The 21,460-nt window shown below is 32.1% G+C and overlaps 1 protein-coding gene across 1 annotated transcript in view; it reads left to right on the top strand.

The window, feature by feature from the left end:
* Nucleotides 1-1,952: 1,952 nt before the first annotated feature.
* The window catches only part of LOC145296697 (trafficking protein particle complex subunit 13-like), a 761,029-nt gene continuing 741,521 nt past the window's right edge, over nt 1,953-21,460 (top strand). The window contains exon 1 of the mRNA XM_080142667.1: nt 1,953-2,083. Within this exon, the coding sequence (XP_079998793.1) occupies nt 2,041-2,083 (43 nt within the window). The 5' untranslated portion in view covers nt 1,953-2,040. The remainder of the gene's footprint in view (nt 2,084-21,460) is intronic.

Raw genomic sequence — 21,460 nt, 5'->3', positions numbered from 1 at the left:
GAGCCTGAACACATTTCCAAAATGGCTATCATCACACCATGGGGAAAGTTTAAGATTTTGCGAGTTTTTTCTGGGCTGTAAAACACAGCATAAACATTTCAATGGTTCAGAGGTATTGTTGGATTTGCCATTCGTCTATGCATATATGGATGATGTGCTCATTACTAGCCAAAATAGACATCAATCATGCTTGACAAGTATTCGACCACCTGAAACAATATGGGGTAGTCCTAAACCCATTAAAATGTGTTTTTGGTTAATCTGGAGTCACATTTTAGGACACCATATCTCAGAGGAGGGAATTTCCCCATCACCAGAAACAGTCAAGTCTATTCAGAATTTTCCTATTCCTGCTACTATTAGACACTTGCGCCAATTTACTTGGGCTAGTAAACTTTTACTGTAGGTTTCTCCTGCCATTGACAAACTTGTTGACAAATGTGAAGAACTGTGACATTGCCCTTTCAGAGCATGCAGTAGGAGTATTCAACGAGATCAAGTATATGTTGCAAAAGACCGTCAAATGGTCTCACATTCAACCTAACCATGAACTGTGTCTTGCAGTGGATGCATTTGCTATTGATATTGGAATGGTCCTACAACAAAAATGTGATATGAATTGGAAACCCATTTCCTTCTTCTCCAGGAAATTAATGGAGACATAAAAACGCTACAGTATGTTTCCAGAGATTTGTTATTCTCCACAATACGCCATTTCCGTCAACTCCTAGAAGGTCAGCAGTTCCATGTCCTCATGGTCTGTGGAATGCCGTATAGACAAGAAGCAAAAAAGAAAAGAAAAAAATGGCCGCCTTTTTCTTTATAGGTTTGTAATGTTGTCACATGACATGCAAATGAGATGCTTCCAGCTGAATATAAAAAGCCTGATTTTTCAGAGACAGGATCATTATTGATTTGAATGTCAGAGGAGCAAGTCTTGCCAATGTCTTTGTCAGACCTATCTACAGCAAAAATGAGTTCATCCAAAGGCTATAAAAAGCTGATACCAGAGTCATTTAAAGAGTAACTGCCAAGATTGCTCTGGTAACATATTGTGTTGAGTCATTTCATTTGGGATCGTGTCGTGTCGACTCGTTGGAGGTGTTCAGATTCGAATCGTCAGAGTTGTTTGGGATTGTGTTGTGTTAAATTGTCGGAGGTGTTTGAGTTCGAATAAACGAAGTTGTTCGGGATCGTATTGTATCAAATCGATGGAGATGTTTGGGTTCGAATTAACGGAGTTGTTAAGGATCATGTCGGATCACGTCAATGAAATTGTTCTGTCGTGTATGATAGCATCCCCCCCCCCGTGTGAAGCAACACTCACTGGCGTCCGGTTATCTGCTCCAGTGCCCACTGATGTTCAGGTACCAGTTCTTACCCCAAGGACCCAAGAATCTCAACCATGCGAGATGCCCGTTATCACTCCAGCTGATCCTGACTCCATTGCCATAGATTTTGACCTTTTTTTTGGTAATCAAAAAAGAATATTCTATCGTCTCAAACTGAACTTCTGTGTTCACCATCCTTTTTTGTTATTGCCCTTACTTCTTTGCCTTGTGTCTACTTTAATAGTTGTACGGTCGATTGGCATCTTCATGACTTTCGACCATTTCGCAACACGCTTATCAACCGTGTTCCAAAATTAATAATGATCGACTGATTAATTTAGGAGTGAATCGTATACATACAAAAAATTATGAGCATATACATACAGTTATGTGTATGTTACTATGAACCCAAAGATAAAATGTTGTTTTTCTTTTAACATTTTCTTATTCTCGTTTCTGAAATGTATATTTTTTTTTATCGCTTTCGGGTTTCCATACAAAAAGAAATGGGTTCTGTGTATTTATTTTAGAAAAAAAATATATAATCCTGTTAATGTCATCATAATATTTTAGTTTTGTTAGTTTTATGAATAAACTTAATTTTTAAAGCAAAATTATAATTTATTTCAAATAAAATAAAATAAAATAATCTTGATATAATAAACCCGGAAAATGTGAACAATTTACTGCGAGTCTGCTCCCAAACAACATGGAGGCTTCCCGCGAGAAGGAACATCTCTTGGCACTTAAAGGTAAGTTATGTTTTTATTTTTTGCCTTTTAGTTTTTAATTATGTTACCGCATGTTGTTTCTTGTCATAAATATACTATTGGAGTTGTGCATTTATGTAAAGATTGGCTAGAATGCTACTTTATTTTTCCGTAGGAAAAAAATGTCGTCTGCAACTGAAACCTTTGGGATTTTGGTGTTTAGCGATTTTCTATAAGAGAGGCGTGTTTTTGTTCGGACTTATAAAAACAACCATTTGTTATTACGAATATTTTAAAATTAAATTGTTTAAATTCTTCTGTGCTAATACAGATCATCCCCCATGGTTGTCCATATTGGTTGTGTAAAATCCAGTAACGAGTTATGACAACGGAAAGAAGGCAACCATGCAAAATGAAACTTGGGTTCTGGAAACGAAATACAGATAAACAATCGATTTATTTACATTGCATTTTTTACTGATATATTTACAGTGTTGCTCTGTGTGTGTGTGTGTGTGTATATATATATATATATATATATATATATATATATATATATATATATTGTAAAATATTCTTAAAATTGTTTTCTAGTGTTCTATTAGTCAAGTCGTCAGCTTATTTTTATAATTGTTTCAATGTTTCATCGTGTTTTGTTATAACTTTCGTATCTTGGTCTCTGAAATTCATTTACACCAGTCAGAAACATCTTAATTTTTTTATAGGTATGTGTGTGGGTAATATAGATATTTCTGATGGAATATTCATACGAAATGCATCAATTTACAAAAACAAAAAAGAAACAACAAATGTTCGTGACTAAAAAAATATATAAAAGTAACACTTGAAAATTAATTAAGGAAAAAATAGATAATAATTGATACTACTGGCGAAATAAATTATTTTTTTAATGCAAGTGCGGTTAGAAAATTAGTAAAAAATATTGGTATTATTATACAAACACCGTGACAGCGTTAGGGTTAGGGTTTGGGTTTAGGGTTAGGGTTAGGGTTAATTCGCTGTCACGGTGTTTGTATAAATTTACCAAAATATTTTGGTATACCTACTTATTTGTGGCCTATTTGTGTTAAAAAAATAATATTAAATAGAAGTTAGAATCATTTTAAATTACCATAAATATCTGTTCTGGGCAAAATAATCATCTTTGTTTTCGTTATGGGCCTTACTTTTTCTGACTAAACAAAGATTTCTTCTTTGATCAGAACCGATATTTACGGTAACTTAAAGACTTTATAAGTCGTATTAAATATTATTTTTAACGCAAATATTTAAAATTTTATTTATTTTTACTATTTTTCCAGCTGTATTATTGTCCATAGCAATATTTACGGCGTTCATCAAGTTTCGTCTGTGTTTGTTTACAATATCACGTCAGCTAATATTAGGGCTTGACGATGAATGCCCTAAAAAAGTCACTTCGGCGCTTACTATTGGAACGAGATTTCGAAAATCGTAAAACTGAATTTCACATAAAAACAATGGTATCTACGTATTTCTCGTATTTTTAAGATGATTCTATCCAAAAATTACGAAAATCGATAAGATAAGAAAATTATTTATTAAAGAAAATAAAAAAATAGAATTTAATGAAAACGATCGTAAGACACAGAGTGAAAAAGGGAGGTAATTTTCCGTTTCGATTTAAACAAGGTGAACAATTTTTCACCTGCTACCACGATCAAAGTTGATCATAATTCAGTAATATTCAGGTAATTCCGACTGCATAATTTGGAAGCTACCATTGTAACTTATGAGAATTGACACAAAAAAAAAAAAAAAAAATCAGTTGAAACTATTGTTTTTTATCTGAAAACTCAATTTACCGTCTATACAATCTCGTCCCAATTCTGGAGAAGTGCCGTCACATTTTTTTTTTTACATAGGAATCAGCACTTAACTTATTAAGGCCCGGAGGCCATTCGAGGGTAAGGGTTAATGGGTATACATTAGTCAATGGTATTATAGCGTAGTAAGCATAAGTAGTGGAAATTTTGTAAATTGGATTACTTAGGGGGACAGTTCAAGAACTTGTTTACATTGGACTTGAAGACAATCAAATTGTAGTCAGCTGGAAAGCAGGCAAATGGAAGAGTGTGCAATTCTAAGAAAGAAGGTTTAGGTTTAGGCACAAATAAAGAGTGTGGGAAATTATTGATAGTGGTTTAGGCTAGACGAGTGTTTTTCGTACAAGTTTGGCGTTCAGACGAGCACTTGCCATAAAAATAATGATAAAGCAGAGACAGGCTCGCAATGTCTCTTCTGTGGGAATGAGGTTGCAGGGAAGAGAAAAGGGCATCCCCCACTAAGCTACGAAGTCTATTTTGAACTCTGTCAAGGCAGGCTAAGCTGCTTCCAGAAGCTCCTACCCCGATGTGGCAACAGTACTTTATCATTGGCTGTACCTGGCTTTTATATAGGTAGAGAATTGCACCAGGAGTGAGATATCTACTGAAGCGATAGAAGGATCCTTAAAAGTTACCAGCCACCACTTTCCCCTTTGTACCACATGTTCAAGAGCAGAGCTATTGCCCTAGAAAGGAAGCCTCTGTCAAGAGATTCGCTAATTCTATGAGATATAACTGTAAGCACATCTGCTGTAGATCTAGCAGAACGAAAACCATATTGCATAACACAGATTCCAACAACTTACTCCTGACGCACAGGAGACTAGTCTGTACTGAGAGGAAGATGACCAATCACTAAAATTCTTAAATACAGGGCATACTGATAAGGTTTCCATGGTGTTGGGAAGCAATTCTCCTTAAGGCAACGCTTAAACAGCTGTGTAAGCATGGGAGCTAGTTCTGCTTGAAGCTTTTTCAGCACTATAATTGGAATACCATCAGGGCCAGTCACTTTACTGGAATCAAGGTTTTTGATTAGCTTGGCAACATCACGCACAGATATTTGTATGTCACATAGCGTATTTTCTGATACAGGCAGAAGGGGGGTTGACAGCCTTGGTCACATAGGGTAGAATTAGCTGCAAAGTTCTTGGCAAAGAGTCTGGCTTTGTCTGATGCTGACGAGGGGTATATTGATGATGGTTAGGATAGAGCACATGCTTCTGTTTAGGACCCTGTTTGCTATTTGCCAAAACTGGTGGGAACCAAGCCACTGTTCAGCTACTTTGGACTTAACGAACTAAACATATAACTCTCTCGCGTTCTTTATTACTCTTTTAGAGTTGTTGCTGGCAGTCCTGAAAGTGGCTTTATGTCTACCAGTTTTAAAATATCCAAACAAACTTGGATGTTTATATATTATATACCGATTGGTATATATTTTATTCCTTGATTGGAATTCATTTTTTTTTTAGATGAGCATTATATGTTTATTTTTATTTTTATTTCGGACTATTAGTCTCATCTTTATTAGTTGTTCGGGGCCCGTGGCGTAGTTGATAGAGACGTTGAATCTCTACGGTTCCAGATGAACATTGTCTGAAGATAGCGGTTTCAATCCCACCCAAAGCGTGCCAGAGGTTAATTGGTCAAAAATGTGGTGAGACAACAACAACTACGGATGGCAGTGATGGCTGAGAATGCAGTTAGGAGATTCGAAGTTGCTATCCGTCGTGGTTACCACCTGACGAAGGCCAGAGGAAGTTGGCCGAAACGTTGTGAACCAATAAAAAAAAAAATAAAAAAATATCCAAAAACAACAACTAATAAAGATGAGACTAATAGTCCGAAATAAAAATAAAAATTAAACTTGGATGTTTTTCAGAATATTTTAAAACTGGTAGACATTAATCAGAAGTGACTTTTCCAGGGTATTCAGCATCAATCCCAACTATTAGTTGATACGATATTGTAAACAAACACAGACTGAACTTGATGAATGCCACGTTTACGAATAAATAAGCCTACAATGTAGAAACCAGTTGAAAAAAAAAATCTGTTTCAGGAACCAGTTTTTTTATTTTGTGTCGGTTATTTTCGTTTGTTAATTGTATACCTCGTTATCAGATATTACAAGGTTATTTGTTTTCACGTGTTTTATTACTGCGTAAATTCTTCATTTATTTTATTTACTACTAACGGAGGAATCTTTCTGTCCAACACTGGGGAATAAGCACAGAATTTCGAACAGAACCCTTTATTCAATCTACAGAGGTAGCATGCCAGCCATGACTGAGAAGAAATCCTAAGTAATTAATAATTGTCTTTTTGAGTGTCGCTTGCACTGAGGTTTGAAACATCAATCTTCAGAAGAATGTAACTTTACAACTGAATTACCAAGCACGTTATCTATTACGCTACAAGTACTTGCAGACATTGACTGACATGTTATGATAAAAACATTCAAAATGAGAATAGTAGTCAAAAAAATCTAAATCATACGAATAATCAATCGTCATCTTAAAAAATTTAGAATGTAATACCAGAGTTGTTGTATGGCTATCTGATGAATGGAGCATGGACTAGTGTTGGGACGATTTATCAGAATCAGGAATTGAAAAATCAAAATTTTAGGTGGTATTGGTATCGGAATCAAAAGAATTTGTGCCTATTTTCTGATGCAAAAAAACAATGTCTTTAATTATCTTTTTTATTTGATTTTGTTTTAAAAAAAAAAACCTTTTGCAGTAATAATACAATAATAAGTCCAACATAAACAAATTCCTGATGAACCGCCCCCTTAAGTAAAACACTTTATCAAATCTCCAATACTAAAGATTACTACGATACTATCCCATTGATTACTGTACACGCAATAACCCTTATCCCCGAGTGGCTTCCAGGCCTTGATAAGTGGTGACTACCATATAAAATAAATAAATAAAATATTTGATTTCAACTTCCAGTGAAACTAAAATCTGTAGATCACTCTACCACACAAGTGGGTTTTTATGTTTAAAAAAATATATGCACATTTTTACATGTGTTTTGATTGTCATCGGGATAAAATAACCATTTTAATAGTTAAATATTTAGAGATTTATAAAGAATCTGAATCGATAATTTGGTACGGAATTGGTAATTGTTTTGGAATTGGGGGGGAAAATATTGGAATCGTCCCATCACTAATATGGACTACGCAGTTGTTTCCAGTTGGGGCCTCTCGATGCCCTATTAGTGAGAACTGCTATGTTTTTTTTTACAAATGAGTCACTACTTAGAGGTCATAAGCCATTTGAGAATAAGGGTTATTGAGTTTGACTGGTGGTCAGTGAAATACTGAGGGGATTTGTAATGATGGCTGTAACTGATCAGAAATTGACTATTTAAGATGATGGCTCAATAAGAATTTGTTCACATTAGACTTGAGAATCATAATGTTATAGTCGGCCAGGAAACAGACCCATAGTACTGTGTTCGACTAACAGACAGTTTTAGAAAAGGAATTTTTTATGGCAGTTATGTTTAGTTCTAAGTACATAGGAGAAAGGGAATTTATTATAAATTATTGCTAAACTCTTTTCGGTTTTATTTTTATTTTCTAAACTATGTGGTTTTGTAGATCCATCCAATGCAGTACAACATCCAGTCTCTCATTACTAAAACCTGCTGCTGTAATGATTTTCCTCTTCAGGTCAAAATTTGCTAACAATATGCCTGTTCACATTCTTCGGATCCCATCCATGTTTTGCCCTCTTTTATCAACTTATTAAACAGAGGTCTAATATTGTATACTTTTGGAATATATGTTCTACAGTAACTTGCTAATCCCAAGAAAACCCAGTTTAGCAACAGTATAAGGTGTAAGCATATTAATAGCTTCAGATCTTTTCGGATCTGTTTTTTTTTTCTTTTTTTTTTAACTGCCAATAATCTGCTCTAAATATCTTATTTGCATTAAGAAACATCCGCACTTTTCAGAACTCTGCTTGAACCTATATTCTTCAATTCTCTGAAATGCTGTTCTAATACGAGATTTGTGTTGCATCACATTTTCGCTTTTAATCAAAGTATTGTCAAAATATGCTATTGCTTATTCCATACCAACCAACCAACCACTAGTCAAAAGGAAGGCGATTAAGTTTAAAAAGTCATTTGTGTGTTTATTATCAGATACTTCAAACATTCTTCACTGACTTTAACCTGAAGGTAAAGTTCAAACAAATCCAACTTTGAAAACACTCTATTATTGTTTAATTTAATGAATATATCTTCTGGAGATAGGAGATAAGCATGATCTTTCAAACAGTCATTTAACCCAGTCGAAAAATCAGTGCATACTGATTTTTTGTTTTTCTTTTATATATATATATATATATATATATATATATATATGATTGACAATGCTCAATCCAAGTAATCAACTTCTGAGATTACGCCAATTTTTTCCAACCTTTCTTACGTCTAGTGGTGAAAATCATACTTTTCTTTTGGGTTTAAAAATTGGTTTAACACCCCCCCCCCAACAAAATGTGCAGGATTTGTTTTTCAGAGAAAAATAAATTAACTGCTCTAAAACATTGGAAACATCTGGATTATTTTGCATTAACTAATTAATAAATTAACTGTTCTAAAACGCCTAGAAATGGTGGATTATTTTACATAAAATTTATATGTGAAACTAATTCCTCACTCAAATAATTGTTTTTGTTCCTTATGCCAAATTTCCAGGATCTTCCCATGTAATTTCCCCAAGCCTACCACTAACCTGAAGTCCTAGGGGCAAGCCTCCTCATCCTACAAAGACCCTCTTAAAACCATACATAATTGTTTTATAACAACAAAATTTTACGTAAAATGCACAGGATTTATTTTCATAGAAGAAAAAATTGGTTAACTGTCCTAAAATGTTAGAATGGTTCTAAAATCTAAGATTATTTTACATTAAATTTATATATATATATATATATATATATATTATAATTTTCCATTTCTGCCAAAATTTTCAGTATATTCATATGTAATTGCTTAAAAAAGGGGGGGGGGTCACATATTTAGAGGCGGCAGGTGAGAGTGATTTAGTAGAAGGTATTAATTTACAATAACACAAAAAAAATCTTGCAATATATTTATTTTTAACAGTCTTAGCATTAGATTTCAGTTTCTTTTACATAAAATGCATTACAAGTCAACTTTGAGTTTAACTTTTTTTAATGGGTACATAGAATTTTCATGGTATTGCAGCCTATTTATGTGCATTTACTGCAGATTACTTAGAAATCATTAATTTCTGGAGATTTTCAATGTCATATTCGAATTCCTTGCACAAAAGTACACTTATATAGCAAATTTAATTGCTTAATTGTGCATTTTAACAAAAACATAACATAACTGAAAATATAACATAAGTGTAATATAATGTAATAAAAATGTGATGAAACGTATATGGTCTTAGAGGGAAAAATATCCAAATGTGTAAAGTACAAAAATAGTCATAACTTCCTTATTTTTAGTTAGGTTTCAAAAATTAAAACAAAGATTCTTTCTTAGATCATCAGGCTCTTTTTATATTTCTCATTATCGAGAAATTTTAAACAATTTCAATTTTTCAATCCTTTTCATATGCTTTCCAATACACATACATCGCATATAACACTTTTTTTTTAAATTTTGGATTCAACTTTTGTCTTATAGTTTGTATTCTTGATATGCTTTGCTCTTTAATCCCATTATCTATTATGAGATGCTGGAATTTCTGTTATCTTTTGCAGTATGTTTGTGTCATGTTTCAATTCTTGATCTAATTTCTTTGTCCTTTGGCGTCGTTAGATCTTGGACAAAAATTAGACATTTAAACATGTCACTCGATAATTCCATTAATTTAAATGTTTCACACTGTGCAGTAAACATACCTGCATACATGACAAAATCATTGTCCTCATGTTTTACGATATTGAAACCTTTATATCAAGTATGACTATTTGTTTTATCGAAAATTTTTGATCTATTGTTTCATTTTATTTTATTTAAAAAATTTTTCTTTATTTTGGACCTAGTAATTCACTCCTGTTTGTCTATTTGTTTGTTTGCACTTTTCTCAATAACTACGCCTTTGATTTTTTTAAATTTTGCACTAACATTAGTCATAGTGAAAGTAAATTTTTCACTCTTGGAGAACCCCGCATGCTCAGCTTGTTTTTTTTTGCATTGGAACATCGATTGCATCTTTTCATAAATATTGTTTTAAACCTACAAAAATGAGCTCGAAACATTGAACCAATATTCGAACCGTATTTAAATTCAGAGAGTGAATTTAAAATTCCTTCAGCTGAAAATATTCTTGGATCTGGTTATTTTTGTGATTGTAGATAATGTCTTCTGTATCAGATCTGATGTAACTGACTAATCAATCTCTTATTTTGTTCTAATTGAGGATGGGGCATCCTAACAGATACCAGACATTCATCCTTTATCTCCAGTTGCTCCTATGATTACTGGAATGATGGAGATCTTCCTAAGATTCCAGTTTCTTTTCATATCTTAAATAAGACCTTGGTATTTCATTATCTTTTCTTTCTCATCACTGTTTAACCCAGCATCATTGGGGACCCTAACTTCTAAGGTTGCTTCTTTCTCCCTCCTGTTCCATATCACTATCAGGTTTAATAGCTTCGTTTTCTAGGTATGTAGCTATAGGAATTGCATAGTCATACTTAAATCATTCGTTAACATCTATGCTGATGACACGACCATCTATGGCAACACATCAAAGGCCGTAAATGACAAAGTTCTCTCTGATTCTCTCTCCTCTGATCTTGAGCGCGTGGTACAGTGGGGGAGGAGGTGGCTGGTTACTTTTAATGCATCTAAAACCAAGCTCCTATCATTACATCATCAACGCTCTGATCCCCATCTGGCATCAATTGAAATGGATGGCTCTCGTCTAGGGGAAGCTCCATGTTTTGATAAGCTTCTTGGCTTGACCTTTACTCCTGACCTGAAATGGAACACATACATCAAGTCAGTTGTCAAGGTCTCTGGAAAAATGGTAGGATCCTTCTACCGCTCCAGAAGATATTTCACCCTTGATGCAATTCCCTATCTGTATAAAAGCCAAGTACGTCCAAGGATGGAGTACTGCTGCCACATCTGAGCAGGAGCTGCTAAAAACAGCCTATCCTGCCTTGACAGAGTACAAAATAGGCTTCGTGGCCTAGTGGGTGATGCCCTTTTCTCTTCCCTGCAACCTCTCTCCCACAGGAAAGATGTTGCGAGCCTGTCTTTGTTTTATCGTTACTACCATGTCTGAGCTCCAATCTCTGGTCCCCCCTCACCAATCTTTCACGATAAACACCCATCTAGCTGAAACCACTGTCAAAAATTTTCCCCACTCCTTATCTGTGCCAAAATCAAAATGTAGATTCCATGAACAAAGCTTCTTTCTTAGAAGTGCACACCTGTGGAACTCTGTTCCGGTTGCCTGTTTCCCACCTTACTACAATCTGGATGTTTTCAAGTCCAATGTGAACAAATTCCTGATGAACCGCCCCCTTAAGTAAGGCACTATCAAAATCTCCAATACTAACGTACTGTACACGCAATAACCCTTATCTCTGAGTGGCTTCCAGGCCTTGATAAGTGGTGACTACCTTGTAAAAAAAAAAAAAAAAAAAAAAATGGTGTACGACTTATTTCATACTGTTCTTTCTGGCATATGTTCACAGAATTTGTTGCTAGATTCAATATTTATCTGGTCCTGGATATGACCTTAAACTATATCCAGTGGTGAGGCCCCAGCTTGCGGGCTTTGGGGAGTGTGGAGCTACCCTTTAATTACCATTGCTCCCAGGTCCACTCTGACCCGGAGTGGTAGTACCTGTTAGAATTCCAACTATGGGTTAAATAGAAACCGACTTGAAAACAAAAAAATATATTCTATTAAAATTTTTTTCTTAAATCTTTGGATTCGGCATTAAATAACCCGAAAAGGGTTGATATGCCGTAAAACAAAGACAACCAACCAACCAATCAATATTTATCTCTAGTATTGAGAGCTTTATATCTTTGAAAAGATTTTAACAGACAAAACGGCCAGCCATGTTTAGGATTGCCTGCAACAACTGCAAAAGGCTAATAAGAATTGCAAAAAAGTCCTATGTCCAATCTATTTAAATCAAGAGTGGCTGAACAGAGGCTTGTTTCCCATAAGTTTGCTGAATAACAAACAGGGTTCTGACTAGATGTAAAACCTCTATTTCAGCTATTATGAATGGACCACAGGTGATATCCTCAGCATCTGATAATGTCAAACTATATTCAAAGAACTTTGCATCAAATTCTAGCCTTTGTAATTAAGCCCTTTTATCTCTAAGAGACATCCATACATCGGTCTAGGATATTGTCAACCAAGAACCTGGATGCCAGTAAGACAGCTGATCCTAATGACATCCCAAATCATAATGCCAAGGAGCTGCAACTGGAACTAGCTCTTATTCTTACAAAACTGTTTAATTGTTGCTTAAAGGCAAAACTTTCTTATCATTTTGGAAAATTTTGTCAGTCTATCCAGCATCTGTAAATACTAGAGATTGGTCTTCTGCATCTCAGTACAGACCAATCAGTCTCTTGTCCGGTATGAGTAAATTGTGAGTCTGTGATAAACCAAGAAGGAAAAACAATCTATTTAATGACAATCAATATATATTTTATCCTGCAATATCAACAATTGACTAATATCACACAGCATCAGTGAATCTATTGATTGAGGCTTTGTTTCTAGGCCGATAATTCTTGATGTATCAATCAGGTTTTGTTACAAATATCGTTGTCATAAAATATTTGGAAATATCCTCTCGACTATCCAATTCCTTCTCTCAGGTAGGTCCATAAAAGTAGTTGCTGATGAGCAGAAGTCCGCAACGTATAATATCAATGCCAGCATACCTCAATGATTTCTGTTGCGGCGAACCCTCTTCTTGATGCTTATCAATGATTTTCTTAATCATATTTTGAGATAATTTGTTCACATCTATGCAGGTGACACTACCATCTATGGCAGCTTTTCGAAGAACATTGATAATCCAGATCTTTCTGGTTTTCTCTCTTCCAACCTGGAGCATGTGGTGCAATAGAGTGAAAAAAAACCCTGTTAATTTTAAAACCTCTAAAATCTAAAACCCAGCTTCTTTCCTTGCATTACCATTGCCCGCATTTCCTGAGTTGCAATGTTTCTATTTTTGAAGAAACCACCTGCTTTGATGAACTCTTCAGACTGACCTTTTACTCCTGACCTGAAATGGAATACTTTGGAGTACTTTATCCAATACTAAACTCATAGGAAAAAAAATGGTCAAATCTTTCTACTGCTCCAGAAAGTACTTTGCTCCTGACACAATCCGCTACCTGTACAAAAGCCTAAATGCTGGCAATGGCAACGAGCTTTCTGATTCTCTTTCCTCTGACCTAGAGCATGTTGTACAATGGGATTTAAAAAAATGGCTAATTTATCTTTTTAATGCATCCAAAACAAAACTTCTATCTTTTCACCATCAACACTCAAATTTCCACTTAGCCTCTATAGAAATGAATGGCTCTTATCTTGAGGAATCACCTAGCTTTGGCAAACTTCTGGGATCAACCTTCACTCATGACCTGAAATGGAAAACCTACATCTAATCTGTTGCCAGAATCACTGGAAAGATGGTGCGATCGTTCTTACCACACCAGAAAGTATCTCACTCTCGATGCTTTCTATCTGTACAAAAAGGGCTCTGTAAAGCTGTGTGTTATATATTATATACAAATAAGAGATGTTTTAAAACGTCTTGAAACTCTATTACAACAAATCAATATTTCTTTTAATAAAATATTTCTTTAAATTCACATAAAAGTTGGTAGTAGCTCAATTTTGGATGCTAGAGCTCAAAATATAATAATTTAATAAATGTTTGGAATTTGTCTTTTTTTTTTTTTTTTTTTTTAAACAAATTTGGAACATTTACTAAATCTAATAAAACTCACTATGGCTGTTTCCATTTTTTTTTTTTTTTTTTCCAAAATGCATCTCCACCAAGATGCAAGATCACAGAGCGAGCAAAGTGGGTCAGATGATTGCATTTTTTTTGTAGACCGTTCTTTTCTGGGGTTTTAACTAGTAAAAATAGATACTAAGAGGTCAAAATTAATAAAAATTGGAACTTGGCAGGTATAAGTCCACTAAACATGTTATTTGTACGCATGCACAAATATATAAATTTATATGTTAAAGTCGGTTCATTTTTAATTATTTCTTATCTATCTGGCAATAGCTCAGAAGGTAACAACTAATGCTGGAGCGCTATATATTTTGGTCTTGATTGTAGCTGATGTTACCCAAGTCACATTTTTTTTTTTAATTTTGAAATCACTACTATAAATTGGGTACAATATGATAATAAAAAATTGATTTTATAATAATAAATACGAAATCTGCATAAATTAAAATATCATATTGAAGAGTATTTTATGATTAGCAATGCCGGTCGCCCAGCTGGTTATATATATAATATATATATATATTATATATATATGTGATGAAAAAAAAATGTTGTCTGTCTTCTTTTCAGGCATCCCACATCTAATGCAACTTATTATAAATTAATGTACCCTAAGGATTGTTTATAGCAAAACAATAAGACAAAACATTCAAACACACTCCTCATCATAGTATTAAATAGTTTTCAGTCTAAACATTGAACGACAATATTTTTTTAAAGCTAAATGTAAGGGAGATAATTCTTTTATGAAATATATACTTTTTTTTTTATTCAGCAAATATTTGATTTTTTTCCTCATATTTTTGTAGTGGAAAAATCAACTGTATATTCTTTTGATATAAGCTGCATCTGTAGTACAAATAAAACCAAATCACTTACTTAAAAAATTTTGACACATTTTAATTTAGGATAATTCTTATCATCAAATAAATTACAAGGTGTCCTAGAAAGATGTCTGCACCTTTCAAATTATTATAGTTCATTCAGTTTATTGATATTTTTCACTGGCAAACAAAAGATTGATTGAAGTAAAATTAACAAAAATATAGAAAAATTAACAGAAACTAAAATTTGGGTAATATTTATTAATTAACCTATTGTTAAAATTTCAAGATTCGGTGTTATCTGACTGTTTTTGACTAGTTTCCACTTCTTTTCTCCTTTCCTATGAAACTAAATATAGCTCATCTTAACAATTCTTACGTATAACAGCTACATTCCAAAATTCACAAAAGTCTATGAATTAGTTTAGGACTTAATCTTTTACATATAGATCTATAAACCAAACTTTATATTTCTTTGTAGAGAAAAAAAACCCAAAGTCAATTACTAACACTGGACATTCTAAGTAAGGGAGATAATTCTGAGAATAAGTAAAGTTTTTAAATGTTGAATTATACAAATACAAGCATTAGTTCTTATCATATTAATAAAATTGTGTGACGACTTCTTGTGTATCTGTTTTTATTGCATTTGTGTGCCCGGCGTTGCCTAGTCATAAAATATGCTTAAATATGATATTTTAATTTATCCAAATTTTATATATATTATTATAAAGTCAATTCTCTATAGATTATTTCATGATACTGTATCCAATGTATAATCGTGATTTCAAAAGAAAAAAAAAAAAAAACCTAGGTTCTCATTAGCTAGAATCGAAACTGAAAGAAAAATTTTTAGCATTCTAGTCAGAGATGTTACCATGTGATCCACTGTTAGTTAGATAAAAAAATCTGAAAAATGTACAAATGTATATTTGTGCATGCGTAGAAGAGCAGTTGTCGACTTGCGCTTACCAAGTTGTAATCTCTGTCAGTTTTGACCCTTTAGGAACTATTTTGACTGGGAAAAGACCATAAAAAATGATCCACAAAAAAATGCAATCATTTGAGCCGCATCGCACCATTCTACGACCTTCCGTCTCTGAGAAGACAGTTTGAAAAAGATAGACAAACGCAGTGAGTTTTATAAATGAGATTTACTATTATATGATTATTAATTGAAAAAAATACCATTGTATATTACTTAAACTAATTTTTAAAAAGCCTATTAAAAAAGAATGATAGTTTTAATTACAAAATTAAATGCACCAGAATGCATTTGTGTTCATCATAAAGAAGTCATGAGGTTTTAATCCTAATAGTTGACAGAAAAAAAATTATTGCCCAATTCTTTAAAGTATAAAAGGAATTTGGAAGCATTTAAACTGTCAAATGGAAAATCATGTTTTAAAATTTTTTGGCAAATTAATAATTTTATAACTACGTATTAAAAATCACAAAGTTATAGTTTTTATAACAATTTAGTTTAGTTAATAATGACCAAAGCATATGCAATACTTAAATTTCAAAATACTATTTAAAAACATCTTTTTTACTTTAGGGTGGTAAAGTAAGAGAGCTAACTTATCTTATTTTAAATTTATTTTCAACAATTGATTTTAACCAGTGAAGCAAAAAAAATGTTAAACAATCTTAAAAAAAATGAAAGAATATTAGTCTTGAACACATTGAATAAGGTTCGGAAGTACTTCCTCTTTTCTTTCTTGTTACTTAAATTCAACCAAATCTAACGGAAACATGTCTTGTTGGGTTCCTAAGAGTTTTCATATTTTCCTTTGTTTAATCATGTAATTAATATATACATGAAATATATATATATATATATATATATATATATATTAATTGGATAATTAAACAAAAAAGTCAAAGTAAAGACATGTGGACAATCATTAGTAGCTAAATAGTTTTATCTAAAACTAGTAGGGCATCTGGCGTTGCCCAGTTGTAAAATACACTTAAATATCTTTTAATCTATGCAGATTTTGTATTTATTATTTTTATAGAGCCAGTTCTCTATTAATTATAGTAGTGACTCTAAAAGTGTAAAAAAAAAAAAAAAAAAAAAAAAAAAAAGACAAAAATGACTTTAATGCCATAAGCTAGAATCCAAACCAAAACATACTAGTTACTAGTTGAACTTTCGTCAAATAGATAAAAACTAGTGAAAAATGAACCACCTTTAATGTCTAAATATATATTTGCGCATGCATACAAGGGCATTTTAAGTTCCTTTTTTTTTTTAATTTGGTCCCTTAACAGCTATTTTTACTGGCTTATATAAAACAAGTGTCCACAAAAAATGCAATCATTTGACCTGCCGCTCTGCGATTTTGCGTCTCTGAGGAGATACATCTTGAAAAAATAGAGACAGACATACATAGCGAGTTTTATAAATTAGATTTCAATAAATTGTGCAAACAGCTGCAAATGCTTGGTTTTGAATAACTGTTTTAGTATTTTAAAAAATTTATTTTTGTGTTTATTCAGTGTAAAACCACAAACCATGTTAGAAGCATTCAGCACAATATGCTTTTTATTAAGTTAAAATTTCATTCCAAATAATTGGTATTAGACTATTACTCGAATCTTGAGTTTATCCAATTATATAAGGTGTTCTTAGAGGCATTGAACTTTGAATTGACTACTCTATATTCTTTAATTGCAGATTTGGCAGCTATCAGTTATTTTGAGTTCAGCATGGTAATTCATCATAAAGAGACTGACAACTTATATTGCAAACGATATGATCAGTTCACTGAGAGAAGTCCTATGTCTATGCTGATAAACCAGACAATAGACCACTTGGTAGACAATATTCGGCATATTATTACTGAAATATAGCCTAATTTAATGTGTAGAGTTTGTGAAAATTGGACCTAGATTTCGCCATATACATACAAGCTAGGTGGGGGGTAGGACATAGGCCTGAAATTGTATTTAAATTATAAATGCCAAAAATTAATCTTTGGAATAAACCACATATTTGTATAATAAAAATATTTTTCTGTGATTTATTTTAAAGTTCGCCACCTCTAAAAATAATATCCTATATTAATAAGTCATTTTCAGTCATTACACAATTATTAGAGACAAATTCAAGTTTATTCGACGAATGAACATTAAATATTTAAATCTAAAACCTCAAACTTAAAACGATCAAATTCTAAAAAAAATTCCTCTTTACGATAATTCAAGAGTTGCCTCCCTTGCTTTTCTTTCTGTAATTTTATACACTAGAGCCATTTGTTGCACCAACAGTGAGATTAAAAAGTCACCCTTTTAAGCACGAAAGAATAAAAACAATTTTCTAATATATTCGGTTTATGCAAACCCTAATTTGCATATTACTTTGTACAACGAACTCTCATTTATTAACTCTTCTTTTTGTTTGTCTTATTAGATAATAGTTTTCATTTTATTATTACCCACTGTTCTATTTGCGAATAATTTCTATATCATGGATAAATGCTAAGTATTTTGAGGACGAAAAGAATCTTCAATGTTTTTTCTGGTCAATTTATTTCTAGTGATTGCAATTCCTGGTTTCTCCATTTTTAGGGGTGGGGGGACAAATGCCGGGAAGTAGTTCTCATTAGTTAATTTTTGTTTGTTTTTGTCTAGAATTTCTCGTATATTAAAGAGCAAAATAAAGAAAAATCTGGTCAGTGTAATTAACTATGACTAAACGAAAAGATCAACGTGATCATAGCAGTTTTATTTAAACAAGAAAATTAAATTTTATAAGTAATATGAGCGGCTGTCTTATCTGCCATTTCAAAAGCCAACAAAAACAAAAAACAAAGGGAGATAATTTGATAATTCAAACGCAAGATTTGTTGTGATATCTATAAGTTTCTATTAATTGCTTTAAAATGATTTTCTTTATAAAAATAATATCACTTGATTAATTTATGTAATGTTTAGAATATGATATTTTTGTTTCATCTCGGATACATACATTATACAGATTTTTCTTGTATTTTTGTTTTTTAATATAATGGGAATTCTGGACAAGATTTTTTTAATAATGAAGACAAATCCATTATATTTTTGGAATGAATAAAAATTTTTCCTTTTTTTTTTTTTTTTTTTTTTTTTAAATTACTCCACTTTCTCTTGATCCTCACCTCTTAATAGTGAATGCAAGTAACATTTATTTTATTGTTTTAGTCAGGTATGTCTTTACTGATGATTGAACTCTGGTCTCTTAAGCCCATTAACAAACTCTAATCATTCTGCCTGATTTTATCAATGCTACTAAAAACCATGTAATGCTTTCATCAAAATTTACTTTTTACTTTGTATAAATTGATTTCGTCTATTGGTTAATCACAATTTTCTGTCTGTCACAATTTTTTAATGTAATTAGTACATTGTGAAATTTATCTTATTTCAAAACATCATAGATCTTAATTACTTTTAACAATGGAGAGTATTTCATCAACAGAAAATAATAACTTCCCAGCAAATGAAACGGATCAAACAAAATGACTGAGATCTTCAGTCTGACCTTCTACCAACTGAGTTATTTAAATTTTCTTATAAATAGAGCTTAAAACATTACGTTAACAAAATTATAGATTTGGCGTGACATCATAGATGTAAAGTATTGGCAAGATGACGTATATTTGAAAGCACACCTGTTGCCATGAATGTCTTGTTTAAGTAGCCCGCTCTCGCCTCTCATGCAAGCGGGCAAGTCTACTTATGATGTGAGTTATGGGTGTGATGTCAAAACTGGGCATCTTGGGTTCGATTCCACCTCTACAATAGATTTATAATTTACCACATGTTTCAAAACAAGAATTTAAACATAAATAATAACAACAACAAAAAAATGAATGAATAAATATTAGCAATTGTGTTGGAAATTATTTTCTCAAACAATTTATTTTGCTTTAACTACATGTTGGCATTAAGAACAATTTAATATATACTAGAAATTCGGTATGTATAGCCCATAATTCTAGTGAAGTTGAATTTAAGTTCACATAATTCATATTGAACTATTTTTCTAATCCTAATGGCAAGTGCTTGACTGAGTTCCAATCTATCATTCTCCTTGCCAAACTTTCACAAAAAAAAAACTCACTCAACTAGCTACAACTGCTATCAACAATTTCTTTCACTCTGTATCTGTGCCTAAATCTAAACAGATTTCATGAAGAAAGCTTTTTTCTATAACTGCCCGCTTGTGAAACACTGTTCTGCTAGGCCTGCTTCCTGATTGAATACAACATGGTAGCCTTCAAATCCAATGTAAACAAATTCTTGTTGAGCCGTTCCCTTGAATAATCAAATTCTACCCAATCTACACCATTAACGATTACTACACTACCACCTTACATTCATTAACCCTTATCCTCGAGTGGCATTCAGGTCTTCATGAGTGATGATTCCTAAGAAAAAAATCAAACTAGTTTTGTTGAGTCACAATTTAATATCTAAATATATCAAATGCTTAAATTCTATACAGTAATTAAAGAGTTTCCTCCCTTGTACCAAGATCATTTTTTTTTTCTTTCTGTAGGTTTTAATTTTTTTTTTTTTTTGTAAATTAATAAGTTGGATAAATCAATCATATTTTTGGAATTGATGGAAAACAATTTTTTTCTTTTCCCTTCCTTCTTTCCTTTTAAATAATAGAATCAGCAATTGAAAAAATGGAAAGTTTAATCAATTGGTTAGTTTTGATTGAATGACTTTTGGGTTGAATTTTTTATTTTTTATTTTTAATAAAGATTTTCATTGATCCCCCTCCATTTTTCCTCATTTTTAAATACTTTTCTATTCATAAAAACATTTTTATTTTAACTGTTTTTAATCAATAAATATGTGTAATACAATATAATGGATTAGAATGAAATGCATCTGTTTCAATTTTTTGTTTTATTTTATGTGTGAAATTTGTCTTCTGGAGAAATATTTCTGCATCATAAAATCACCCAGCAATATATTAGTGTATAGACATGGTGTTCCTTGGTAGGAATTGATTATTTTAAAGTTTGTGTTGCTATATCAGTTGCTTTAAGCAAACTTTTTCTTGGATTAAAACTAGATTTCACACTCTAAATACTTTATAAATAGTTGGTCATGAAATATAACTCAATTTCTTTTTGAGTTCTCTTCTGATATTCATCATTTATATTGTTGCGATTTAATTCAATATAATACAATCCTTTAATTCTCTAATAATTTTGCCATTTTTTTTACTTGATTACTAAATTTAAAAATTTATTCTAGCAAATTACCTAACAATTTTTCATAAAAAGTAGTGGATGCACTGTATATTTTACGTTGTATTATGTTCTTATCGTCATCAAGTGGAAGTTGTGTTAGAAGTTAGATTGTCACTAGTTTTATGTACAACCTGGCATTCACATCACTTGACCAATCATCACTAAACTTGGTCAAAATATCAGTTATGGTTTAATTTAGGACTGATTTAATTTAGGAATATATCTAAATACAGATCAATATAACAAAAGTTGAAAGTCATACTTTTGGTGATAACTTTGGTTCTGGTCATCATAGACTCACTACTTAGCATATTTTGTAGCCAATGAAGTCTTGCATTTTATTTGACTTTGCCTTTGATATTAAAAAGTTTTGACAGAATTTCAACTTCTGATTTTTCCAGATTTGATATATTGATCTGATGCTCTTTGATAAAAGTAA

This window comes from Euprymna scolopes, chromosome 17 (assembly GCF_053919585.1).
Source record: "Euprymna scolopes isolate OS-2025 chromosome 17, ASM5391958v1, whole genome shotgun sequence".
NCBI lineage: Eukaryota > Metazoa > Mollusca > Cephalopoda > Sepiida > Sepiolidae > Euprymna > Euprymna scolopes.
Note: the sequence above shows the minus strand (reverse complement) of the source record. Positions and strands in the feature narration are given on the sequence as shown.